We start from the raw sequence: 27,041 nt of genomic DNA, 5'->3' as shown, positions 1-27,041 counted from the left end.
CTGCCTGGTAAATGCCCAGGCCTTTTAAACTTCCCACTCCCCGTTTGTAACGCAGGTTGTTATAAACTCCTGTGCCAATGCGAGGGTCCTGGGACAGACGATGTCGTATGTGTACAGATTGTAAAGCCCTCTGAGGCAAATTTCTGATTCGTGATTTTGGGCTATTTAAAATAAATTTAATTGAATTGAATAAAGCTGTAGTCTCAAAGCCCAAACCAAGATTTATTTTTAAGGTAGCTAGAAGCTATAGAAGACATTAAACAAACTCATTTACTCAAAATCGGTGGAGTGGCCCTTTAATTACTCACTTGACTTTTGTTACTTTCAGCATGAGCAAAGCCAAAAACATTGACAGCGATAGCTTATAATGGCAACGTAATACCTATTTGTAAGGAGGGCCACTGACTGTCATTCTAAGAAAAGCTGAGGTTACATAAAAGCTGTTTTCAAGGATTTAACATTAAAATAACAATCATGCTTTGTTTCATCTACACCATCTTTGAACCTGTTTATAAGCTTTTATGTTTTTTTTATATTCTATCTTTTTACAGATTTTGCCAATTTTATGAATAGCTATTACGAACTTGAAATTACTTCAATGACCCAGTTACATAATTACTTGTTCTTCTGAATCATTTAAACAAATAACATAAAGGGGTGACTTTAAATTAAGGAGATCATTTCCTATTTGTAACAACTGGCGTATAGTTTACGTACTTTCAATTGATATGGACAATAATGTGGGGAAGCTTTAATTTCCTAACCGATTTCATGTCGTCTGGGTGAACATTGATCACAGTACTGTAATCAAAGACAGTTATTATGAAGTCCTGAATGAGTATATGGTATGTGCTGACATGACTGAAGCCTGGACAATGAAAGGAAAGGACAATAAAAAAAAGATAACAGAGAAAGAGCAGCCCATGCTGTGCTTAGGTATAGTGGTGCATCACAACTTTACAGAGGTGTGGAGGCTAAACCTCATCCATTCAATAGCGTATGTGGGTCAAACTGCCCACTGACCTGTCTCGGTATTATGCTACAAAGCACCTTCTTATTCGGCACTGCTTGACACTAAATTCCAATTTTGATGACAAAACTGATCATTTAATTCATCTAGTAAAAACACCAAACATACAGGTTAATGCTTCACAAATGTAGATCCTGGTCGATGATATGATGTGGCCAATATATCGGGCTATATTAGCTTAACCCAGATTCATCAGTATATCTGTCACTATCATCATGTGTCGGCCAAGTAACAAGACGTTGAATCAGGTTGATTGACACGATAGCCATGTGGTTAGGATGCATCTCAGCAGTGCAAATATCCTGAGCAGTGTGTCCCTGGTTTAATTCCAGGGTGGCTTGACCATTCTGTCCACTATCACTATTAAATAAACTCATTAAAGGCCCCAAAAAGTAATGTTCAAAAACAATAAGACCTTGCATTACAGAAATCCTGTAGAGCCAGTGTCCCCATTAATTTTTCCACTGCAGACAAGTGTAATTTTCAACGTACAAAATGTACTGAGTACATATCTTGAACACAATTCTTCATCAAAAATGTTTGTGTTGAGTGTTTATGTTAAAACAATAACCAATATATCTGATTTTTTTTATTCCCAAATGATATCTGCCACAAAAATCCATTATAGACAGACTATAAATCCTTACTTTTTTTAATTGCATTAGTATGAATTGAATATTTGCTGGTTTGGCATTGTAAAGGCTAAATTACTTATTTAGTAATAGATTAACCAATAAGAGAAGTAATCATTAGTATAAACCCCTAAAGGCCTGGCACTGACTTACTGTTGAAATGACAAAACAGCAGAACACACAAGACATATTTACCCATCAGAAACTACAAAACAAACTACATGTTGTATTGTTGGACAACTCATAACTGCCACTAGTGAAATCACAGAAAACTGAAATTCAATAAATAATGTCCACTACAGGAATTAAAACCAAGTCCTTACAAAGTTGGACGCCACATTTTGTTTTTATATAATGTGTTATACAATCTGTATGGAAACCACCTGCAAATAATCTCATATCTCATTCTTTAACGAAATGCACTGTCCCTCGCTAAAGTGATCCGATTAAAGGTTGCCACAAGTGAGCTGAGACAGGCAACAAGAAAAGAATGGCATGGTGCTGAATAACCTGATATGACGAAGTCTGGAAAGAAAACAAACACTCCTGTCATGCTTTCATTACATTGCAACTGGGACATAGCCCATCAGCACTTCAAGCCAGAGTACAGCACTGTAGACAGGACAATCAGAGTGGGTGTAGTAAGAGGAGAGGTCAAACTAAACACACACAAACATTATGAGGTGCTGGATTTCACTATCACAACATTTTTTTTATCAGAACATCTCGAATGTAACAAGACCCAACATAAGGCCACACCCGTGTGTGTGGACACAAAGCACATCGGTCAGTCAGACCATTATCAGGAATGAGGGAGAGAGAGCTGAGAACTACTGTTCAGGGCACTGACTTATGTAACCGGCTCTTAATGAGCCTCATATGCCTGATGTTTTGGTCCTATGAGATCCCATGGAAGAGTGCTCTTTGACCCAAAATCACAAGACTATAGCTTAGAACTTGTAACTGCTGTGCTACCTCTTCACAGGAAGCTCAGCAGGAAAATAATAAACTGCTTGCTTAAAAAAGCGTCCCTCTGCTTTGAATCAGTGCCATCGATTAATGCTTACAGTAACAGTCCAATTTATATAATTACCAGTTTAAGAAAGTCTGGTCCACTGCAGCAAAAGCCCAACAAGAGCGTCAAGAGAGTCACAGAAATAAATATAATTTGTGTTGACAAGGTTTTGGCTCTACAGTGCTGTGCCGCCACTCAGATGTAAAATATTATATAATGCACAGATGCAGCTCACTCTGACAAGCGACATATCAGTGCCAGGGCAGCAGGCAGCACAGCACAGGAGCTCAGGTGTTGGTCTCAAGGAGAGAGCCGGGCATTTGCATGAGCTGTTTTCCCTTTCAAACATCCTCTGCGGCAAAGCTGACCATCCTGGCACGAGCTCGACCAATTTCACTGCCTCCCAGTCAAATAAGAAGGAAACAAAGTTCATAAAGGAAATCATAAGCTTATAATCATGTGTAAAACCTAAAAGTGCACCACAGACAGATTTACATGATTATTCATTTTCTCTAATTATCACTATGTCACACTTTGATCCAAATTAGTGACTGGTGTCTGTAATATTTCAAAGAACAATCCACAAATATTTTAACATTTTGCTTTATTTGCCACTTTGCAATGCAGAGACACAGGACTATGACAAAAAGGGTCAAAGGGTGAAGTCAGACCCAAGCCATACCAGATACAATTCACTCTTTTTAGCTGCTGAACCACCAGGATGCCCAGATGTTTAAGATGGTCGAGGATTAGGTTACACTAAAGAAAAAGCTCCATCAGCAAAAAAATCTCATTCCAGTTGTTGTCAAATGATGTTAAACATAAAATAAAACTGTTTTGCATGCCCCATCATAACGTGTCAAAACTTCCTTTTTGACAAAGCAATACCCTCTGACCCCCGAGACACACACATCCATAACTGTGTCTACTAAAATTCAGTATCTTGTAAATGACATAAATACACACAAGCTCAACAGTTGAATGATAACAATTGCTGGACACTGTTGAGTGTCTAAGCATTTCTCAAAACTCCCAGCATTGCCTACAAGAAAACCAGTTATCACTTTGTCTCTTTGGACTGGCAAAGCTATTTCACAGTTGCAGCATGGCTGCCAACTACCAGGGGGAGAAATGTAGCACTTCACTGTAAAGAGCAGTGATAATGCCGTAGGTACTGAGGCTCAGGCCAGTAAATGAAAGGCTGGTCCAATTCAACATCTGATACGAACACAGAAAATCTGTCCCCTGGCCTAAACAGCTCATATTGTGTCAAAGGGATTTAGCAGCTGTATGTCTGCAGACTCTGCACACATGCAGTCTATCATTAACTTGGTTTTCAAAAGGTTGAACAGAGACATTGAGGGATCTTGACACTCGCTTTATTCTACACTGATACACATCAAGGTTTTAGTTTTTCAGATTTCCATTACTTTTTATGTTTTGAACATGCTTTCCTCATTTCCCATCAACCTGAACAGACTTCCAGTTTTTCATTAAAAGTGCAAGAGTTGCTGACACATAAAAAAAATCCTTCCTCATTATTTTAGGAAACAGCTAAAAGTAAATGTTGATACAGCAAACCACAAACACTAGTGGCTGTGAAGCCGCTACACTGGTTGTGCGAAAGGCTTTACCCAAACAACAGCAGCAAGAAGAATTTAACAAATGTAGAGTTTAAGGATTATATTCAAATTTGCGAACTCCTAAAATCACACATTCAATTCCACGCCTTAACTTACATTTTGTCGTTTAAATTAGGTCAAATATGAAAACATAACCATACTCACCTCCTGACCTCTAAACAATAATACAAAGCATATTCTGTTAAGGGAAAAGGAGGCTAGTTGGATAAATTAAGTCTAAATGGTCAAGTCAGTTGTACTGCTTTAAGAGAATAACACTTTGATATCCGACCAGAAACAGTTTAAGCGCACCTGCAGTGTTTCACCTGTCGTAACACTTGAGGACTTATGTACCATATGTACACCTGGACACGTAAAAACGCGAAACGTAATGTAGGCTATGTTGGGTAATGGCCTGTCAGTCTAGTTAACTTAAATCTTAACCAGATATCTACATGTCAAACTCATAGAAACCTTACCAGCAAATCGTCTTCTTATGCGTAGTCGTGTTGAAATATGTTCCCTTAGTGTCTCAGTGGCTGCTGCTGCCTCACAGAAATCCCCTTCCTCAAGCACTCGATCCCCAACAAATAAATCAATGCGGATAAGAAAAGAATACCTTCTATGTGGTGTGTTTCCACCACAAGCTGACTGTGAACTGAAAAGTCACTCCTCCTCTGAGAACAGCGAGAAGACCTGCGTGTCTCTGTGTCCCTGCCCCTGCCTCTCCACATACAACCGTGCCATTCAGTGCACCACTGGAAACGAACAGCGACTCCAACATGCCCCCTGCAGTCTTACATTTGTAACATCTTTAAATTCACGTTTTAGTTCCTAGTGCATGATATTAAAATGATGGCAGTCTTGTGATACTGAGTGGGACATAATAATATGCAGTAACTTGTGGTGGAGGCTTGCACAACAATGAAATAAAAGGAAGACTGTTTCATACTTTAATACTGGTAAATAAAGAAAATAAACATAAACATACTGCGGGAATGCCTCCGCCAACCAGTCAAGTTGCAGTTTACATCCATGTCTATCCAAACTGTCATTACTTCATCATTGTATTATATTATACATTTTTCAAAATTATCATTATTTGCATATCAATTATTGACTTGTGGCCAAAACCCTGTATGTTGACATCACAGTGACCTTTGACCAGGGCTGAAGCCCCCCTCAAATGTTCTTCAGCCCCCCCAAATAATTTGGCATTATTGGCTTTAAAAAAAAAGAAGAAAAAAAATATATATTTTTATTTTGGTGATGTCATTAAATTAAACTATTGTTTCTCACATGGACAAGTTATTTATAACTCTAACATGCTACATATGTGCGTGCGTTCTGGTTTGTATGTTTTCTCCCCCTTCAAATTACAATCCAATAGCCTATCATCATACTTAACGATATAAAGTTGACACTGTCAGGTCCATTCTCCATCCATTGTGTGCGGTCCCTTTAAGAATTAGGATTTGGGAGTGACGCGGATATTTTTTATTTGAGAAAGGTTCATGTTTGTGTTGTCAAATTTCACTATGACCCTCAAATTCTGTCTCTTGTGTTATCACATACTGAATGCAAGCAAAACTACAGAGCAAAATCACACTCATTCTGATTGAACCAATCTATGAACTGTTTGAAACAATGGATATCCACGGCCCCAAATGGGCCCCAAAAAAAATTGACGCACCACTCCCCTTGGGGCTAAGCCCCCCCTTTCTTTGAATCCTGGAAACGCCCCTCCCTTTGACCATGAGTTCTTCCTTTAGTCCAGATGGACGTTTGTGCCGAATTTGAAGAAATTCCCTGAAGGTGTTCCTGAGATATTGCGTTTGCCTGGATGGGGCTGACGTGATTTCACATTGACCTTAACCTTTGAGCACCAAAACCTGATCATTCCATCCTTGAGTTCAGACGTTTGTGCCACATTTGAAGGAATTAACTCAAGGCGTCCCTTATATATCCGGTAGATGACAAAATAAAACTGTACAACAATAAAGCAAACATATCAGGAAAAAATCTGGCTGCTGTAGTTCAAGCTCCACGGTCACGGTGAGAAGTAGACGAGCCATCAGCCGATCCAGGAGTATCACTAAAGATGTAAAAAGTCAGAATCAGCATATTTAAATCTACATTTACACATTCTATGAGTTATATAAGCTGCCTATTTAATGTGCACTAACTTGTCACTGGTTTCTCCAGGGCTTTCCATCTCCCTTAGCGGTATAGCAGTATAGTCCCTGAGACAAATACATATTACACATGACACATGTTGGTATTATAATATCACAACAGATAAACATATGAATGAAAGAACATTGTAACTGACAATAATATATTTGAACTACCTTGCTGGCTGTTGATTTCTCCCTCTGCTTTGTACAATCCAACGTGAGTGTATATACCAAAAGGTACCGATGAGTATTATTAGCGCTGAACCACCTGTGGAATCAAGAGATGGATATTTAAGATAATTGCAAAAGAATAATTGTATGAATCAATAAATGCAACACACCATACAATTTTCTCACCTTATGTTAGCATTTGAAAGGCAAACATTTCAACCCTGAGCACCGAAAGCAAGGATCCCGAGGATGGGAGAGCAAAAGCAAGTTGGATTAATAGCAAAAAGCGTTATTTTATTGAATTCAACAAATAACTTGAATGGTGAGAGAAAGATTTAAAGTTTCTTGTTAAAAAGCAAAAGAAACATGGCCTAAGCAGCATCATAAGTGAAGCTCAGAACTTACAAACTCCAACAACAATGTATCTATGTCTTGCATGGTCCTCTGTGGCGACTTGTGATGAAATGTTAGCTAGAGGAAAGAGGACAAACTCCAGTCACTGTCAAAACAGTGAGTAACATGATGTAAAGTGTATCTGCAGGAAAGACTTACCACTGATAAAAGCACAGATGTTGCTTTGGTCTAGTTGAGAAAACAAGAGAAGTGTTACTATGTGTTATTAGACAGAAGCCTAAGCCTACACATTAATCTCATAGGCCTACATGACAGTGAAAAAAAAAAAATAGGGTTTTACACGATATCTCCATCTCAATCGGAGTACACAGGTATAGAATATTCAGGTTTATCAAAATTAGCATCAGGGTTTAAACAGGTTTGTGAAACCAATATTTGAGGCTTACACATAAAAACAGGGATACGAATGTGCAGTTTCAAATTGAAAGAACATCATAATGTATATTACGGGCTTTAGAAAGTAAAAGTAAGCACCTGTACATTTTTCAGTCACAATGTAACCAGATTTCCCTTCAAATTCACAGACACCATCTGTATCGATGGAAAAGAATGCCCGACCGCCATGTCGGCAGACAGTGTTGGGGGGTGGAGGGCCTGTACAATCTGCGATGCCAGTCTGATTCATGAGATCCACGTCGTTGCAATATACGTGAGTCATATCAAAGGCACATCCAGAAATATTGCAGAAAAACAGCTGTGGCGATCTGTTTCTACCTGTAAAATAGGGTATACGTCTGAAATATCTCACAGAAACTTGTTTTTTTTAATCATGAGTGGTGGAAACAAACGAAGGCGTACCTTGACTTGCTGTGACTGGAAAGCACTGAGCGAGTCCAGGAGCAAACAGCGCCAGAAAGATGAGGGTCACTTCTGTCAAGACAAAAATACAAACTAATTAGTTTGTATTTTTGGTAGACACTTGAAATAGTGTGGATTTGGTAAATGGTCAGAAACTTACTATTCATGTTTAGAGATCAGTGCTGAAAAACCTTTCTGGATCACAATTCCTGTTGGAGAAAAGGTTTCCCATCAGAAACACAACCTTACAGTATTCCTAATTATTCTATTCCATGACACCCTCTTGTCCTTACTACTCTGTCAGAATCTTAAGTCTGTTTGACCTTCCTAAAATATCTACAGCACACTACTTCCTCCTTAGCAGTTTACCTTAAGTTCCCTCTTCAATATTTTTCTTCCATGTTCATTTTCATTATCGTTGATACTTTCTCATACATCTTAAATGTTGCCCAACACATACTAAATAGTCTTCTTACTTCCTGCACCCCACCACACCAGTGACTAACTTGCCCTTGAACAAACAACAACTGTTTCCCCTAAAGTTGATTGATGAAGTTTGTCTTCAATACATTTAACATATAGGCCAACAGTGGACCTCTCCTGGGCAAAGGTTAGAGAACTGCATTCCTATCAATTAAAGAAGATGTATTGTTACTGTAGTGAATATGTATATTTATTTCAATTACCGGAGGAAATCAAATATGTTTGTACTACTTGTAGAAATGCACGCAGTTGGCAGTTTATTGTTAAAATGTCCGTGATCTAATACAACAGTTCCTAAATGAATGGGTTGGACAACAACCTCCTAACAGCCTAACACAATAGATTGCACCTGCACGACAAAACTGCAGCGTCAGAATATCCTTAAAACACATGTAACACGGCAGGACTATTACACTGCATCACTATTAGACTGCGTCACAATTAGCTAGTCTAACTGTTACTTAATAAACTCGCAACTAAGTGTAAAAACACCAAATCTAACTTCTTCATTATCACTTTTAAACATTGGGTAGAACATCGCGGTCTCCGATGAGGACTCTGAACCAAATGTATGAGAAGCTAAAATAGCCTCTCCTCTCCTCACCGGCTGCTAACGTTAACTCGACATCACGTACATCACACTGATGCACGAGTTTGCAAACAGGTTATGCGATGTATTTTTGATATAACGAAAAAGCAGTCTGGTAGACGTATCTTTGTATAAACGTACCTGAACAGATCCACGCTGTCTGACGAGAAGAACAGAGCTGTGCCGTTGACGTTTCTAATAGCCTTATCCTGGAAGTGGGGCTACACCGGTGGGCGGGGCGGTGTATCTTCCTCCTTTCTGTGTCTACGACATATTCTCGGATAAACGTACTCACCTCGTGCGTTTAATCGCTGGCGATAGATTTATGGACCGTCAGTAAATGAGCCTGCCTGATTCAGAAATCAGACAGAAGTGTCAAGAAAACAGGGACAGTGATAAACCAACAAAGACGCCAAGGAAAAAGAAAAGGTGCCAGTTCTCAACCTTTCATAGCTGCGGTCATGTGGTGCGTCATCCGCGGAACCTCGGTTACGTTAGCCGGCACTTGAAAAACGTATTGTTATATATATATTTCACTTAATGTACAAAATGACGTTGTTTTTGACTTGTTATATCAAATTGGACAAATTATTGATGAAATATAGGTCTATTTCGGGGCTTTTTGGCTATCAAAGCACCCGTAACGTAGCACCTCGAATACACGAGCATTACATTTCAAGTGCCGGCTCACGTGACTGAGGTTCCGCGGATGACGGACCACATGACCGCAGTGTTTCACTGCAGATTACCCAAGTGGACCCAGACAATAAATTAGCTTGTTTACTCTAAATTAAACAATTATTCAATAACATGCATGCTAAGTTGTACTATAAGTGAAGGGAAAACGTATGACCTGTTTGGCAACTATAATTTCTAGCATTGATTTAGAATAACAGGGTTATTACTCCATTTGCTGCTGTTGTTTTTACATCTGTTAGAGCTGTTACTGAATAATAACACTGACTCCTCCACTGATATGATGATATATATAAACTACCACCAAAATTCAGATTGAACAGATAAAATAAGCCATAAAATAAGCCATTAAAGAGAATAAGATAAAAAAAGATTTTACTCCCCCATCTAACATTTTAATTAGGCCTACAATCAGTTATAATTTCATTCAAGTGTAATCATTATTTGCTCATGTCCAAATCCGCCAGCACACATGGCAAACACAATCAATTCTCCACAAAGCAGTTCTATGTTAATACCCAAACCACATGCTGTATGATATATAGATATACTAGATATAGATATCAGAATCAGAATCAGTATCAATCAATATGAATGAACACTGTTATTTTGAATGCAACATCTGAGATCCCAGCATGCATTTAGCTAAGATAATGCAACCCGATACTGAGCTTGCTCATAAGATATGAAACGGTTTGCCAGAGTTGTCTTATTAACACCATCAATAAATTGAGGTCTAAACTGAGTTTAACAAAGATGGAGTAGCCTATGACTGCTATAAATGGTGAGGTCAAATGCTGTGAGGAACCTTTCATTCTTCTGGCTTTACAGTGAATGTCTTGGCTACCAAGGTATGAAATCATAGAAACACTGTGGGGTTAAGATGTAGGTTACGTGTGGAAATGTGAAACAGGAAATGAGAGAGGTTGTGTCGATGTTGCCATCAGTTATAGAGAGAGCAAGATGCTTTTCTTCAGAAAATGTATCAAAAATTACACCTGAGATCCTAACATTTACTTTTGAGTTACATATCTCTCCACTCAAAGTTTATGTACTGTATGTGTATATGAAATGGTTTTCCAGAGAGTAGTCTTTTTATCACAATCTCTATGTCTGCTTTTTACGGTCGGTTGGTCTACAAAAAACGTTGTAGCCCTATTAGGCTACAGTAAGATGTTTCTGTTGTTATTAGATGTAATTAATGTATTTCTTTACTTAGGTTAAGGCGTAATTTTTGTTTGTTTCAAACTCTGTTTATGCTTTGTTATAGCTTATTCAAAATGCTACAATGTCCTTTCGTTTTGTAATTTCTAACAACTGCAGAGTCAGTCACACCCTGAACAGCTACAGATCCAAAGTCATATGTCTGGAAAGAAAGGCCGACCTGTTCGACATTCCTTAGGACGTAATGGGAGGCGACTGATTTGATCTGTTATGCATGGCTGTTTTTTTAAATAGCTTCAATGATAAGAGTCACAGTCACTCCAAATCAACACACCTCATCATATTGGATTTAAGTTCTTGTTTTATTTCCAAAGCAGTTATACATTTAGGTATTTGCATCACTGGGTCACATTGCATTGAAGCTATTGAGAAAAGACGTGAATTTTCTATGAATATATTTATATAAAATAGAACAAGCACTAAAATCTAGCAGAATAAAACCTAACTTAATATCAGAGAAGCGGCCAAATGTACCCAACTAATCAACCAAAAGACGGATGCATGTATGTGCTTTAACATTTAGGTTTTATTTAAAGGGTATATATTTTGTCATCTAACCACACAAATGCCAACCTTTGAACATTCATTCACAGTGACAGCTCAGCACAAAATCGAAATAATACTTTATTTTTTTGCATCCTGATGGGAAATCCCCCATGTGCTTATTGTACAGCCCAAGCCCCAAATAAACTGTAAACATCACTGATTTATATTGTGAGAGTTTATCTTTAGTGTATTGGAGCAGGTTGGAGAATCCTTTCATATTGTTTATTTTTTTATATCATATTTGTGTCTTTGTTACAGGGCAGCTGAAGATAGAAGGGGGAGAGAGAGGGGACGACATGCAGCAAAAGGCCACATGTCAAATGTGAACCCATGCAATAGGACTCAGCCTACATGGGCACGTGCTCTACCAGGTGAGCCAGGGAGCCCCATCCTTTCATATCTTTGATGTGAGAAAAACATTTAGAAAAAAAGTATTGTATTTAAAGGAAATAAAGAAGATTGTCCATGGTTGTCGTTTGTCTTGTTGCCAGCATTTTAAGGAGGGCTGGTGAATGGTTTGATGAGACTAAGATCCATAGCTTTGACCAGGCATTCGCGTGCAACATCGATGGCATCCTGCCTCTTGGGATTGTCCTCCGCCTTGCCAATCACTGAGAGGATTTCCAGCAGCTCACTCTCCATCAACTTCTTGGCCAGCTCACTGTCGTCTGAGTTGAGCATGTTGTAGACAATCACGAGGCCACGATGTTGTATAGAAGGGTTGGTATGGATACACAACCTCTGCAGGATCTCAAGCCATTGGGTGGTCTGTTTGGAGAGGTCAAACAGTAACATGTGTGAATGATGAATCAAAAACATCAAAAGCTGCTTTTCAGACTTATTTTTGAACACTTGTAATTCCAAACAGTGGAATCCATGAGTAAGTTAGTGTGTGTACAACTGTGATTGAGTTGTTTTATTAAGTGTAGGAGCCATTGTTTTTGGAGGTTGACCAACAGGGACTCAAAGCCAGGACATTGCAACCTTTGATCGTTCCATTTTGACTATTTCTTTTTCTTAATGTGTCTCTCACAAGTCCCCTCTCACAACGTTATGGACGTTTAATACCAAATCATTGCAGAACAGCTAAGCTGTAATGGTAATGTAATGCAATTTGAAAACCAAACATAGTCTGCAGTAACATAGGCCTGTGTTCAAACAAGCTACAAATATTAGGCTGCTTTGTGAGACCCCAAAAAAGTGCATGACATGCTCCCAAGTGTTATAGAAGTTAATTATGTTAAAGTATTAAAGAGCAAGAACATAAGGCTTTTGCAATCTTATACAAAGAGAGTGTGAGTTGACCATGTGTTGACCAGGTTATTTGCTGCTGTGGATTCAGGATCAGTTCCTGAGGGAAAGCTAAGATTTCTGGGCATTTTTCATAGTGGGGCAGACATGCTTTCAAAACAGACTCTGATGTGACACTATCATTTATATTCTACAGTAAAAGCACTACTGAAAGCTGTTGTACATACCACCAGGGACAGTTTGTGGCAGAGCTTCTTCTGAGCAGCAGTCAGCATGGCAAGAGCTCCAGCTGCAGCAACCTGAAGGTTGTCTTCTTCCTCGCCACACAGCAGTACTATCAGCTTCAGTTTATCGTTGCCATCCTCCAGATAACGATCTTGGACCTAATACACATAGAGTTGACATTTTCAACGCACTCACACCTGTTGGACACATGTTTCTCACATTAACTATGCATCATCAGGTGTTTCTAGCTGTTGGTCTGTTCTCACCTCTTTACATGTGACAAGGTTGCACATGCATTCAGTGGCAGCCTGTCGGATCTGGTCATTCTCTTCAAACATGTAGTTCTCAATCTCTGGCAGAGCTTTCTCTTTCACAATCTTTACTCTACAAAACAGATGAAGGTGAGAACTCATAATAATGGCAAAATCTGTAAGTTGCAGTGCAAGTCACTTGTGGGAAATTAGCTATTAGGCATCACAGTGACCAGATTGTTAAATGGTGAAAAATGTTACCTTAGTTTGTCACTGTAACCAGCCAAGTTAGTGAGGCCTCTCAGAGCTTCATAGTTCTGAACTCCATCTTTGTCTGTTTGAAGGAGGCTAACTAAAGGTCGCACCACCTCGTACACCTGTCAAACAAAAACGACAGACAATTAGAATTTTTTAAAGCAAATGTCCATTCCCCTTCCCCTACCATCATGTCAAAGGGGACTGGCATAGAAATAAACAAAATCACTACGGTTGTATGTCTTACCCTCTCACCAGGGAAGGCGATTTCTGGGCTGGAAATAGATGCAATCTTGGCAAGGGCGTGGCTGGCCTTCGTTTTCCCAGCCTCTGTCCCCTCCAGTGCAAGTGGTATTAAAGCCTGCAAGAAGAGAGAAGTGAACAATATCGGGGATATTTCGCAACAACCAGCTTATCCAGTTCGACTTAATGTTGGGAAAATGTAACTTGTTATGAAACAGTCTCAATTGAATGCCTTGTAAATGGCCTACATACAGTAAGTAGACAAGACCATCAGTGAGAAGATTGGCTATTTCTTTATAGTTATTCTAAATGCTTGACATATTGCTGAGTCTGCTGGAGGGAAGGGAGGCATAGGAGAACCAGCACTGAGCGGGCAGACTGTCAGACCTCAATACAGTAAAATGAGAGCTTTTCTTAAGGGTCTCTGGTGCTTGGAAACTCCACCTCTTTCGTGCACAAAAAGCACTTTTAATTTAAAGCGCTTTTAATTTAATTGTGACTTTGTGAAGTGTCATAGATCCACGTGTACATTGCTTTCCAAATCTTTCACTCACCTTTCCCCCACCTTGGGCTACAATAGTACCACGATCTTTGGCATCCATTGACAATGCCAAGAAAACTCTAAAGATAAAACAAATAGAAAATAGGTTTAACATTCATATAATGTTGCAATTTAAGGAGGAATAAACAAGAAACTGGATGTATATATTTGTGCTGTAGCTTGCATTCCCTAATCTTTGTCATGGAACATTTAGAAATAAACTAAAGTCACTCGGTGAGTTGTGACTTCTGACAATAGCTATTTTGGCATCAGCTTGTAGAAAACCTGTCTTGATATGATTCATGATATGTTGTGCTGAGTCATAATGAGATTCCAGTAATTTGTACGACAAGTTTGATGGCGCATCAAAATGTTTCCCCTCCCACCTCGACAGCAACTCTTTGGTCTGGTTGGTCAGGATGGAGCTGTCTGCTTTGACCATGACAACAAGAGCTGAAATGATTCCAGCCTTCAGCAGCCTTTTCACTCTCTTCTCAATAAAGTCCTTCTTGTCCTGAGAAAAAGTATACAAAGTGGGTATATGTATGCATATGAGTAACATAAACCTGCTCTACCTATGTCAATTTATAGATTGTGATCTCCTCTCTTCCTCTTTTACCTTGGGATGTTGCTCGGGCACATGTTGCTTTGAAAATTTGGCTAGTTGAACCAGCTCAGGCAGGATTTCCTTCTTTTCATAGCAGTTGGTGCAGTTAACCAAGGTGCAAGCCACTGCATATATGATTGTCTTATCTTTAGACTAAAACACAGAGAAAGAAGAGAGATTATTTCTAATATATTATCAGATACAGTATACTCTATTGTTTCTTCCTGTCTGTTTCTTTCATACCTTGGCCAGTTCAAACATGGCTTTCAGGGCAGTCTCGTCCTCAACAAAGTCATCTTTCACGTCGGCATCATTAGTCAGATAAGCTAGACCCTCAATAGCCCACTTCCTTGTTTTTGTATCAATCTTGGGATTACAGAGCCACCTGGAAGAGTAAAAAAGGAAAGCAATGATGTGAAGTGGTATGATGAAATGTACAATGACATTGTGGTTCTGTATACATATTGTAAGGAATTATATCCATTTTGCATCAAAATTAGATAATAACTAATTCAGTGTTTGGCATGTATTTAAAACATACTGATGCAAGTATCGGTTTTCTCACAGATTTTCTACGTGTACTACCATGTTTTTCTATCATCATGGATTATAACCTGCTTGATTCAGTCACTTGAACGGGCTATGCGAGTACTCACTTTCTGCACTGCTTGGCCAGCTTCTCTGTGGAGCCCTCAGCAAACTGCCTTAAACCATAATCATCACCTCCAGCTGAACCCAGTTTACAGAGACCCTGGAGATGACATGGAAATAAGTATGCATACCCACACAAAATCTACAAGTTATGCTGTCCAATTCATTGTCTAATATGTTCATACTTTCAACTGTGATGTTTTCATAATTCTTTATTGTGCGTGGGCTGTGGCCCAAAATCATAAAGTTCTACATTCTATTCCATTCTTTCCTTGCTTGTACACTCACCACCAACGAACGTATTTTAATCTTCTCATTAGTGGTCTTCTTGTAGATGTCCTTTAGGAGTGAAACACCGTTGGTGATGATAAATGAGGCGCGGCTCATCTTAGAGGAGGAATGGATCAGCGCCTCTACAGCAACCATCTGGTCCACTTCACGTTCGGAGGCACACAGTGCTACCATCATCTCCATTATGCCTTGCTGTCCAACCAGGGTGTTACCAACATCAAAGGGACCCTGAAGCAGCCCTGAGATGGTGTTGATAGCATGAATGGTCTTGTCCATGTCGTTGGGGTCAATTTTGCATCTGTGGAAAAGGAAGGGAGGACAAGGAAGGAAAAAAGTATAAAAGATAAGGCGTAAGTTATGTTGCCTTTGTCTAAATTTAGAAACTCTTAACTTCAATACTGGTAAATGGTGAATCTGTATTTTATGGACGTACTTGATATATTCATTACAAATGTCCTTGAAGTTGTCTCTCTCTGGGTCACATGTGAGGTCGTCATAGATCTTGTTGAGTAGCACACTGGCAATCAGCTGTGTGTTGTCTGTCATGGGAAGCTGGTCTGGCAGTTCGGGAACCTGACCACACACTTTGAGGATCTTCTTCAGACCTGGAGAACAAACACATACATATGCGTATATAGATGTGATCTGGCAAATACACTTTGTCAGGGATTCTGGGAAGGAGAAATGGACTTTTGCTCAAACCAAATAAATGACCCGATGCAGCTGTCTGGCTCACCATGGTCAATAGTGAAGAGGCTCTTGGAGTTGTCTTTGTTTTTCATGTCAGTGCGTGGTACATTCTTGCTCAGAAGGTTCAGTGCCTGGTCTCTGCCATGGCCAGACACCTTCTTACTTGCAACCATCTCCAACAGAGAGAGGAGAATGGTTTTCAGGTCTTTAGATGTATCTGCAGATGGACAGATGATAACAAAAAAAGTATGTCTCAGTCAGTAGTAGCAAGCAGCATAGCCACAGCCGCAGCCGTCTTATATGGGGTTTAGTTGAAGATTACAAATTAAGCTTTGAATAAGTCTCTATGATAAAATCTACTTTTTGTTACAGATGCAGATAGTTTTTATTCTGTCTCACCTAAAACCAAGGCCTCTTCTTTCCCGTATTCCCTTTTATCTCCACCAGTGAGGGAGTCGTTGATGCACTGGAAGAGGTTGCATGTTGCCAGTGCAATCTCCTCATTGTCAACAGCCATGATGCTGCACATCTTATCAACGCCCACCATGTGAATAATGGCCATGGTCTGTTTAGGGGTCGTGAAAAGAGTACATTTTGTGAAAGAAATTAATGCAAATCATTTTAAACTTATTTCTAATGGCATAAGTAGAAGTTGTACTTTTGAAGTATGATTGTGTTTGGTAAGCTACACAGTTGTCTCGTTGTCTTCCCAACTCTTTGATTTTCACTTTCACTTTGCTATTGTCTTGACTCATTTTCTATGAGCATGCTCACCCGAGCTTTGTGTCCTGTGCATATTCCCGACAAAGTGCGAACAGCAGCCAGTATCATCTCTGGTTTGCCTGTCTCTATCATGTTGAGCAGCAGAGGCACTCCGTTATTCTGGAATATTCTCTCTGCTCCGGCATCTTCTCTTGACAGCACAATCAGGTTGTTGGCAGCCTAGAAATAAAATAATATGTTGCAGAAGTGAAACCTAAACTACGCACAAACATGCCACCAAACAATAAAAACAGAAAAGTCCTTAAATGTTTTTAATTCACACAACAGAAAATACCCACTTTTTCCCTCTTGTCCTTTTCCATTTCGTCATCAAGGAGAATGTCAAACATGTTCTGTACCCTCGAATCTGTGGAGAATGTAGACTTAAGCTGTGGAGAATCAAAATGAAACATTGAGTCATTTCCGGATGCTGACATGTCCAAATCATATGCATGAATTTTGTTTGTGCTTCAGCATAAGTCCATCTTTCAAATTTCCTTAGCTTCAAAAAAACATTTACTTCTAATGCCACAACCAAAGCAATCTAATCAGATTTTTAAGCCAAAAGATTATTGTTGAATATATGTAGCATTGCTGATTTAGTGTTGCTTAATGCATTCATGTAAAGTAACGAGTGTAGTCTGTAGATGTACTTCTGTGTGTGGGTTTTGTTCATTTTAATGCTTACCTTGGCCTGGATGTCTGCTCCCAGCCTGCGGAGTGTCTCCACGAAGGTATTATTCTTTGGTTCAAGGGTGGCACATCTCTGCACATCTTTGAAAGCCATATCCAGTTTTCCTAGTTTCTCAAGAGCTTGGCAACGTCGGTACAAGGCTTTAATATCTGCTGCATCAACATCAATTGCTATATAAGAGGAAAAAAAGATTATAATAAGCATGTTTTTGGTGCCATTGCTGATATTATTTGGTTTGATTCTGTGTTTATTACTCTACCTTTGGATGCATCAGATGCTGCATTGGCAAAGTTTTCCTAAAGAAAAACAGAAACATCCAAATAAAAGTATAAATTTGACAAAGAACTTGCAAATATGTTCTAATTGGTAATCGGCTTGTTTTTGTGCTGTATGCTTTACAAAACTTACCTTTTTTAGGTAGCATGCAGATCTGTTCCTGTAAATGACAGCAAGCTCTTTTTTGTCCTTGCAGGCCTTTATGGCTTTACTGTAGCACTCAATAGCTTTGTCAGCATCACCTGACTGGAAGTGTTTGTTTCCCTCATCTTTTAACTGGATCGAGTCTCCCATCTGGTAGAAATAGAGTGTATGAGTTATGAAATAAAATCTACAGATCCATTAACTATGGGTTTTCATGTACACTTAATGTTTCAATATACCAATGTCAGTGTCATCAGTCAATCAAATGTAAATGCAGTATTTTAACTGTAATAAAGCCACCAAAGCTTCATACCGAAATGATTCATCAAGAGATCTCTGGATGTAAACACAAACATACAAATATTTCAAATAAGCAAGCTTAAAAACAAATCTGCAGAACAGTTTTACAACTTTTTGTTAGTTCAAAGATAAAAAGTACAAGAATAGAAATATAAAAGCAGTTCATGCGTATATGTATGGCATGTACTTGTATTTGTAGGTTTACAAAGCCTACAGTACTGATCCTCACATTGATCCTAGAAATCATCAGCAAACTAGTATCTTTAATTTAAAACTTCTGTAGCATTAGAAATATTTATATTCTTACCATTGTTTGTAATCAGTGTCTTGCTGACCCGGGTCTCTCTTAGCAAATGGCCATGCACATGTTATCTCTGACTTTAAATGGCCTCCCTTCAGGCCTTATTTGGGCATGATATTGTACCCCAGTTGGAGCCTTACAACAAATGCCACTATCCCAATGGACAGATACCATCTCCTATCATCTAGGCACAGTCTATACCCCTTATCATAAGTACCCTCTGCATACCTGAATGTAACTCAAATGAAAAAACAACACATCTGTGAAAGTTGTACAGTACCTTTAGGATTGTGTGTTGTCTCTCTTGCTCTGCGTAGATGGTCCGGACCTGTAGTCCCTGTCACAAACGTTTTCTGTCTCATGTAACCTGCCCCCACCAACACCTCGTTTATATTTGTAGTGGATCTCAATGAGGTGGGACATACTAAGATGAACCATTCATCACACATAGGGGTTCACTGCAAGCACACTAAAACCCCAATATGCAACTTTGTACCAGAGGTCAATATAGACCATGATTTCTTGTATTTCAAAAAATATCCTTACAGTGTCTTTGAATTATTCAAGTCTTTATTAATAAAACTTTTTTTTAATTCAAGGATGTCTGTCAGAGTGACTACCGCAAAGATGGTCTGCTCCTGATAAGGTCTATTTAGGGCACAGACAGCTGAGAACTGACAGGGGTTGGGGGGTGGACAGCTGCAGGACCAGGACCATAGAGGAACCTAGTAGCTTCTAGAAAAATAATGATCTCGAGCCCCATGAGTTGGGGTTAGGCATTTTCTTGTTGTTGTCTGTTGTTTGTGTGTGAAATAGTAAATAATACAAGAAAATAAACTAAAATGTGTTGAACTGGTGGTCGGCTCAGAGTGTTTGTGTGTCTTCTACCCAGTGCATGCAGGGACATCCCACAGTGATGGAAATGGAATAAGCATGCAGACATAAATGTATACATACGTTAGAACAATAATTGATTAGAATATAACCCAATGAAGAGTTATGGCAGGGTGTCATCTCAGTTGAGTATAGTTTTACTTTCTACACCAGTCATATTGTCATTTGGCACTTTCTGAGGGTAACAATTGAATAGGTTTTGATTGGGCAAAGTCAGGTTCGGTCGGGCTACTCTGCTGGTTAAGTGTCACCACCTATCTTGCTATGTTTGACTGGTTGAAACAAGTACGAGGAAAACAAAACTTTGATTAGCTGAGGACATATTTTAGAGTTGTTATCCTTGAAAATATGCTAATTTAAAGAACAAAGCAGCTCATGTGGTCCAAGAAAGAAATTGATAAGCGTCATTAGAGATAGGTGTATAGGCTAAATTCCAAAACGGCCCAAATAAAATGTATGACAATTATATGAACATACAATGTTTTTGTCTTACATGCCTGTGGCCAATTTTAATTCATACACATTTTATTCATTCTACGTATTCTATATATGAGCTTAAAATCAGTGTCAGTGGATGCCTGTCTTCAGATAATATATCTAGGTGATATTCAATTTAACTTTTTTCAAATATGATGCATCAGTCCTCAGTGGAATAATTTGGGGTATTTCCAAAAGTTTTTTTTTTTTCACTTCTTCTCCTCACTACCACTCTTAACATGAAGTTAGGAGCCATGAATTGGGATGGAGACAATGTGAGAAAGTACAGACCATTTGGAACGTTTTCTTTGCTACCCAATTCTTATTGCAGCAGTGTATGGCACCATTCCCGGAGTAAATATAAAAACATATTTTGTCAATGATGTCATATGTCACATGTGATTATAATGACTTCACACATACACACACAAAAAAACACGACACACATGTAGAGTGATATTAAGCTTGAGCACTCTTTATTACTTGGACAGTGGGTAAAATCTTTCCATTGAATATGTATTGGAGGAGGGAAGGAGTGTTTATTTGCTTGGGCTGTATATTTGGACTGTTCAAGCTCTGGGGCCACCAGGTGGCAGGATCCATCCACTACTACGAGTGAAAATTGTACACAAAGTGAAATGAGTGTGTTTATTTGCCACAGTGGTGCAAGAACTATTCAGATTATTTACTTTAGTAAACGCTGCAATGCCACAATGCAAACACACTCTAACTAAAAGTCCTTGAACTGTTATTCAAGTAGAAGTATTATCAGCAAATTGTACTTTAGTACCACAAATATAATTACTTGTTTTGCAGGAGAATTGGTAGTGGTATTACATTAGTGTTGTATTAAGAGCCATCATATCATTGCATTAATAATTGTGTGTTAATTTGTAAGCAGACTTTTAATTATGCAGTTGGTTAAGCTGAAGTTAACTTTTCCATTATTTTGGGTAGTTTACGATACAACAATGCATCATATTTATAGGTTGAATGTACAGTGGTAATCTACAAAGTATAGTTACTAGACCTGAAGTTATAAAAAGAGTAAAAAAGTGCAATATTCCACCTAAAGTGTAAAATAAGTGTACGGTAACACAAACTGGAAAGAAAATAAATACTCATGTAAAGTACAAGTACGTTTTGCACATAGAGTAGGCTCTCTTAACTACAAGACCCACTCAGTTTGCAAATACTACATAGGAGGCAACCTATCTCATATTTTAGTACAAGCAGGAACTCAAGAGCGAATTTAGCCTGATTTTATTTTGAAAAATACCGGACCGGAAGTTCTTTGCTATTCTTCATCGCTAACGTAATGCTAGCTCATTCTATTGCCTGCATCTTCCACCTCGACCAAAGACTACCAAACACAAGAAGCTGCATCTACCCGACACATAATAAGTCTTTAATCCCGTTTTTGTTAATTGTTTAAGTAATGTAGAATGGCGTCGTGTTTTGGGAAGATTGTCGTTGGTACTTATGTGGAGATAAAGCGCAGTGATGGTAAGTTTCACCCTGTAATATGTTCCCGTCGCACTGTGCAAGTTGTCAGAGGATCTTTGTTGCTGTTCAATACAGCAACCGTTGTTCTGGCTGCAGACCGTAACGTTCACGTTAGCTGCACGAAGTCATTACTGTTAGCTGTCAGGGCGGAGTAACGCAACATGGCCAGAGCCTTTGAATGAGCTCTCACCTTTTGTTAGCAGGCTTCTCTGCGATTCAAGAGACCTTTGTTGTTAGCTCTTAATTCATATCGTACGACAACACCAAATGCTTTCAATTGGGAATGAACGACGCTAAAACACTAACGTTAGTACCGCTGTATAACGTTACCTAAATGGGTTATTCTATCATGGAGTTGACATTTAATATTAGCTAAGCTAGCTAAATTGCTAACCAAAGCTAACGTTAGCTAGTTCAATAGATCGGCACCAACATTAGCTTGTGGTTAGCTAAACGGTTAGCACCGGCTAATGTTACCGGCCGGTGTTAGTACAGCAGTAAGATAACATAAATATATAAAATAATAGATAATAGAGCCACCATCCATTTAGCTAGTTGACCAGTTCGGTTTCCTTTTGGTCTGTAACGTTAGTTTATACCCAATATAATTCATTCGTTCAGGTTATTAATTGTTTACTAAACTAACACCAATTGTTATGGAAACTGTAACTGTCCAAACATTTTTAAACAAATGACATGCTATGTATCGATAATAACACCATAGACAGACATATCCCAATATCTTAGTTACTACATTGATTATGTAAACAACTGTGTTTTTAGAAACCTCTTATAACATGGAAACTTATTTTAAATAATGTTAATTTTGCCAATACAACGTTACAATGAAGTGCAGCAAACAGTAGTGTAAGAAACACTTATGACAGCTCTGTGCTTACATCCTTACACAAGTACTGCATATTGTAACCTGTGATTACAGTCGTCACTTCAGCCTCATCTGTTTTTAAGGGTTAACAGAAGGAGAGAGGCTGCTTATTGTGTAGCTCTTCTGTATGTGAATGTAAGCTTTATTCTGCTAGACCTTCCAGGATTAGGCTACACCCAGTTTTGCAGTAAACCCTAAAACAACTGATTTGGTTTTGAACAAAGCAATTGATTGAAAATAAACAGTTCAACGCTAGTGGCAAGGGTGTGTTTTTAACTGTCATATTGGTTGTTGTTGATGATGATGTCCTCAACTCCATCATCCCTGAGTGAGATGTGAAAGAGAGAGAGGGAGGTGGTGGTTCCATTTCCCTGCTGGTTGGTGTTGCCTCCAGAGCAGGGATTGCCCTCTCTGGGGGGTTTCTGGCGGGGCTGGTTCAGATTCAGGCCACCGCTCCATCTGTTACAGCCAGCTCCCTAGATTCTGCCTTTTATTGTGCTCGCCTGTGTTTTTTTTTCCCCTGTCACAGTCAGCCGTGATGAGAGCAAGACTTCATAGAGAATCATTTTGTACTACTACTATATATAAAATTAAATGAATTTGTATGCCTGTTTAATGTTGTACATGGATTATCTGTTACTTGCCTTCATTCTTGTGTGAAACTTGTCTTTTAAAGTAGAGTACTAGAGAGACGTATGTCACCTACCGGCGTAGTAGTTATGGACTGCGTTATATTGCTCAATCTGTGACATGGTGACACCGTTTCATCAATGAATGCCTTGGGGTTTGTTGTGAAACTGATGCTTTGAAGGCTATGTTTGTTCTTCGGGCTTAGCAGAGCTTAAAGCACCCCATCTTTAGCCCCTTCAGCTAGCCGTGTGTGTGTGTGTGTGTGTGTGTGTGTGTGTGTGTGTGTGTGTGTGTGTGTGTGTGTGTGTGTGTGTGCGCGCACGCGCCATGGGACTGCTGCTGTGCTCTTGGACCTACCTTCAGGCTTTTTACTTGTATATCACTAGTCAACTGGCACAAGGGTGATCAAATCTGGTTAGTTATTCGAGTGACTTATCAATTAAAGTCTTTTCTTTTTCTTTCATTTGGACTCTAGTAACTGTCATCGCTTAATCATTTATTTAATTATTTCATAGACTGCATGATAAGTAGAAACCTTTTTGATAGTAGTTTAATCAATAATAAGAAATATAATCTTCAGCCCTGTCATATTATGACACCCTGACTTCTCTATAGAGGGAGAAAGTTACTCTTACCGTAAATAAATGTTGTCTTGGTGATGGCAAGAAGCGATCTTTTGCGTCCCTGGGTCTCACAGCCTCCGACTGCAACAGGTTAGATACAGTTACTGTGACCTCCAATCAGGTTATAAATATAGTCTGCTCCATTGATAACCGCACATTTCTACACATTGTCTGGGTCATTGTATTAAAACACACTGTATTATGTCAACAATAGGCCTGTACGAGTATGGCCAAAATCATAATCACGATTATTTATAACAATTATTCTTTGATTTTAGGGACAAAGTATTTGTATTGCACTTTAACATATAAATACTGCCTTCACTTCCGTGTTCTGTTACGTTCCTCCTAATTTACAAATGCATCAAAATGAAACTGTTCCTTTTTCAGTGCATCTCGTAGAAGCAAAGTCAAATTGTCACAAAGGTATTTGCCCAACATTAAATCGGACTTACCAAAATAGGACTTAAAATAGGTTCATCTTCACCTGAGTTCAGTATGTTTTCATTTTTCTCTTTGTTAAAACGAGTAATATACAATATATCACTCTTGCGGCTGCTACTGTTGGGTGCGCATGCAGCAGCATGGCATACAAATAAGGCTGCTGCTGTGTGCTGGTTGATACAACAAACATCTTTTCTAATTCAGCAGAGAAAGAAACTGAGCACTTCATGTTACATTTCATTCTTTCAAGCTTTGAAAAAGAAAGATTTGACCACTGACTTTAGCCAAAGGAAGCAGCAATGATTTGGAGGGCCCTCTGTTGTCACCGTAAATCCTCTGAGTGCTGCAGTCACTGCAGCATGGCGCGCTCTCAACACTCCCCTTAAGTAGAGGAGTGAAACTAAGCAACGCGTGTCCGTTCCAGCCACATTTACTGTTACCAAGGTTTGCTTTGCAACCTACTGTGCCAGGTAACAGAACAAAAATGTATTATTTGCAATAAATCACGTCTGGCTGTCTTTCCACTGTGCAGCAGACCTGGCTGATGTTGGCATAGTCATTACTGAAGTACACTCAAAACTGTCGCATGCACAGTCAAACAGGTGCCCCCATACAGGGCACAAGGAGTGACTGAATGGTTGAGATATGAAAGGATGTGAATGATATGATGATGGCTTCACAGTCATCACATCTCCATCTGATTGAACACCTGTAGGAGATTTTGGACGGGTGCTCTCCACCGTCAACACCAAATGAGAAAATATCTTTTGTAAGAATGGTGTTTATCCCGTCTGAGTTACAAAGAATTAGATAATTCATGCCAAGGCACATTAAAGCCAACTTCTGGTGGCCCAACACCGCTACTATATCGCCCATCTGTTTGTAGTTAGTGCTGAATAGTGTTGTTTTTAAAAGGCAATGACTTGACTCAACCCATAACATAATAGTTTATGGGGACCACAGTCATTTCTGATGAAGGGTAGGTATGGATTGTCAGGTTGACATCATTATTGTTCATTAAATTTGTATGGCAGTATTATATATCACTGAATGCCTTATGTGTGCAAAATGACCAAACTGATGTTGCATTTAAATGTGTAGCAATGTCCGTTCAGATCATGTCACTTGTCATTTTTTAGGTTGAATGTATTCTTTTTAACACAGTATGTATCATACAACAGTGCTGTCTTCTCATCTTCAATCAATGTTGATGGATTAAATGTATGCATATCGAAACTACAGTTGATTTGGTTCGTGTATGAATTCTTTTTGATTTGCTTTTTTACGTATTTCCAAATAAAACCATCGTAAGGTAAATCAAAGAGATGTTGAGCAGTTAGGAACACTAAAAGCATCTTTGCTGGCTAGCTTCCTGTGTCTCTGAATAATAGATACAGGAACATTGTGTTTCCCTGGATCATGCTGGCTATTTACAGCATACAGTCAGATTCACGTGAACAAAGATGGGAGGACTGAGCCGATTCTTTCTAGCGAGTATCATTACACTGCAGAGAAAAGCATGCAGGCTCGCTGCAGCAGCTGTGCTCGTCTCTATTATCAGGGATTCATTAAGCCCTCATTTTGCAGTGACAATGCAATGAGAAAACATTAAATATAATGTACTACATTCTCAAAAACATAACCCCTCTCAGGTTTTTACAACCTTGCTGCATTTCCAAATATAATTGGTTCTAATTTCACAGACCGAGGCACAGATCTGATCAGGCTTGCAGGTGGTAATTAGGACCTTTGTAATTTACCCTGCTAAATACATTACCTTGCTAATGCCCAAAGTGAGGTATTAGTGAAATCCATTAAATGCTAACGTGTGTGTGTCAGAGAAAAAGAGATGGAACAAAAATACATTTATATTTACTTATCATTCTTCCCTTTTTTCATTACTAATACATGAGGTGTTGAGCAGCACATCTATGGCCTTTATCGCTATACTTCTAAACAATAAGAATATTTCCACCATTGTTGCTCCCTAAATGCTGACGTTGACGTTTGTGTTTCCCCCCCCCGTCTGTGACACCTTCACAGGACGAATACACCAGGCGATGGTGACCTCGCTGAATGAGGACAACGAGAGTGTCACGGTGGAGTGGATAGAAAATGGAGACACAAAAGGGAAAGAGGTAAATTACCACGTAAAGCACCAGCATGTGCTTCTTTTCATCCACAGCAATAAATAATTCATGCAAAGATGTTTAGGAGCTGTGGCGATTACACAAGCAGCTTGAATGTCCGACACTCCCGCCAGACGACGCCCTCTGTACACCGATGTGCACGAGCAAGTCAAAGATGATGCAATACAAGCTTTGCTACTGGAATGTCCCATAATATGTTGCTTGTGAACAATGGGTCCAAAATTTACTTTGGTGAATATGGGGCGAAATAATTGGTCAAAATCTTTGTTGATGTTTACTTCTCCCATTGGCTTTAATTGACTTAGTGGCAAAACCCACGAGTCACAGATACAGGAAACTGACTCTAGACCATCTTCACTCTGAACTGCCTCTGACCCAACACAGCCTGTAACTCTAGACATGTGTCCCACACAGTGTGTATTCCACTATCTATCTATCTATCTATCTATCTATCTATCTATCTATCTATCTATCTATCTATATATATATATATATATATATATATATATATATATATAGATATATATAGATATATATAGATATATATAGATA

The 27,041-nt window shown here is 39.0% G+C and overlaps 4 protein-coding genes across 7 annotated transcripts in view; 1 reads left to right on the top strand and 3 right to left on the bottom strand.

Annotated features, from left to right (window-relative positions):
* The window catches only part of pip5k1bb (phosphatidylinositol-4-phosphate 5-kinase, type I, beta b), a 48,933-nt gene extending 43,477 nt beyond the window's left edge, over window positions 1–5,456 (bottom strand). For both annotated transcript variants that reach the window (XM_031849126.1, XM_031849127.1), the window contains exon 1: window positions 4,779–5,456. The gene's annotated coding sequence lies outside the window, so the exon portion shown is untranslated. The remainder of the gene's footprint in view (window positions 1–4,778) is intronic.
* A 518-nt stretch (window positions 5,457–5,974) lies between these two features.
* LOC116384707 (uncharacterized) lies at window positions 5,975–9,570 on the bottom strand. 3 transcript variants are annotated; one of them, XR_004212823.1, is made up of 10 exons: window positions 9,073–9,570; window positions 8,020–8,068; window positions 7,860–7,931; window positions 7,536–7,775; window positions 7,200–7,229; window positions 7,053–7,118; window positions 6,834–6,868; window positions 6,651–6,744; window positions 6,486–6,542; window positions 5,975–6,394 (listed from the first exon to the last, which is right to left on the bottom strand). XR_004212823.1 is itself a non-coding variant. In XM_031849620.1 (9 exons), the coding sequence occupies exons 2-9, from the start codon at window positions 8,024–8,026 to the stop codon at window positions 6,337–6,339; spliced, it is 624 nt and encodes a 207-aa protein (XP_031705480.1). In that variant the 5' UTR covers window positions 8,027–8,068; window positions 9,073–9,570; the 3' UTR covers window positions 5,975–6,336. The 3 variants fall into 3 exon arrangements, 1 of the variants encoding a protein (XP_031705480.1); XR_004212822.1 differs by having other exon boundaries at window positions 6,834–7,118; XM_031849620.1 differs by lacking the exon at window positions 6,834–6,868.
* A 1,908-nt stretch (window positions 9,571–11,478) lies between these two features.
* Window positions 11,479–19,232, bottom strand: unc45b (unc-45 myosin chaperone B). The gene is made up of 20 exons (XM_031849357.1): window positions 19,160–19,232; window positions 18,267–18,428; window positions 18,118–18,154; window positions 17,853–18,028; window positions 17,464–17,553; window positions 17,177–17,344; window positions 16,802–16,967; window positions 16,449–16,619; window positions 16,146–16,317; window positions 15,710–16,010; window positions 15,427–15,521; window positions 15,014–15,155; window positions 14,783–14,923; window positions 14,550–14,677; window positions 14,177–14,243; window positions 13,627–13,740; window positions 13,386–13,501; window positions 13,140–13,257; window positions 12,876–13,031; window positions 11,479–12,165 (listed from the first exon to the last, which is right to left on the bottom strand). Exons 2-20 carry the CDS (start codon window positions 18,426–18,428, stop codon window positions 11,893–11,895), a joined length of 2,793 nt encoding a protein of 930 aa, XP_031705217.1. The 5' UTR covers window positions 19,160–19,232; the 3' UTR covers window positions 11,479–11,892.
* Window positions 19,233–21,538: 2,306 nt separating this feature from the next.
* The window catches only part of LOC116384554 (kinesin-like protein KIF2A), a 19,538-nt gene continuing 14,035 nt past the window's right edge, over window positions 21,539–27,041 (top strand). The window contains exons 1-2 of the mRNA XM_031849360.1: window positions 21,539–21,756; window positions 26,383–26,523. Of these exons, the coding sequence (XP_031705220.1) occupies window positions 21,696–21,756; window positions 26,383–26,523 (202 nt within the window). The 5' untranslated portion in view covers window positions 21,539–21,695. The remainder of the gene's footprint in view (window positions 21,757–26,382; window positions 26,524–27,041) is intronic.

Source organism: Anarrhichthys ocellatus, unplaced genomic scaffold (assembly GCF_004355925.1).
Source record: "Anarrhichthys ocellatus isolate YVR2014 unplaced genomic scaffold, GSC_Weel_1.0 scaffold9, whole genome shotgun sequence".
Lineage (NCBI taxonomy): Eukaryota > Metazoa > Chordata > Actinopteri > Perciformes > Anarhichadidae > Anarrhichthys > Anarrhichthys ocellatus.
The sequence above is the reverse complement of the archived record's forward strand: the minus strand, read 5'-3'. Positions and strand labels throughout refer to the sequence as shown.

What these genes read in the sequence shown, in the direction of transcription:
- unc45b (XM_031849357.1), bottom strand. Translation starts at nt 18,428, where the DNA reads ATGGGAGACTCGATCCAGTTAAAAGATGAGGGAAACAAACACTTCCAG. An exon ending in CTGCATGCTACCTAAAAAAG is followed by an intron (nt 18,155 to 18,266) that starts GTAAGTTTTGTA and finishes GTTTTTCTTTAG; the next exon opens with GAAAACTTTGCCAATGCAGC. An exon ending in AAAAGGACAAGAGGGAAAAA is followed by an intron (nt 17,345 to 17,463) that starts GTGGGTATTTTC and finishes TTTTATTTCTAG; the next exon opens with GCTGCCAACAACCTGATTGT.
- LOC116384707 (XM_031849620.1), bottom strand. An exon ending in TCCAGTCACAGCAAGTCAAG is followed by an intron (nt 7,776 to 7,859) that starts GTACGCCTTCGT and finishes CCTATTTTACAG; the next exon opens with GTAGAAACAGATCGCCACAG. An exon ending in AGAAATCAACAGCCAGCAAG is followed by an intron (nt 6,543 to 6,650) that starts GTAGTTCAAATA and finishes TATTTGTCTCAG; the next exon opens with GGACTATACTGCTATACCGC.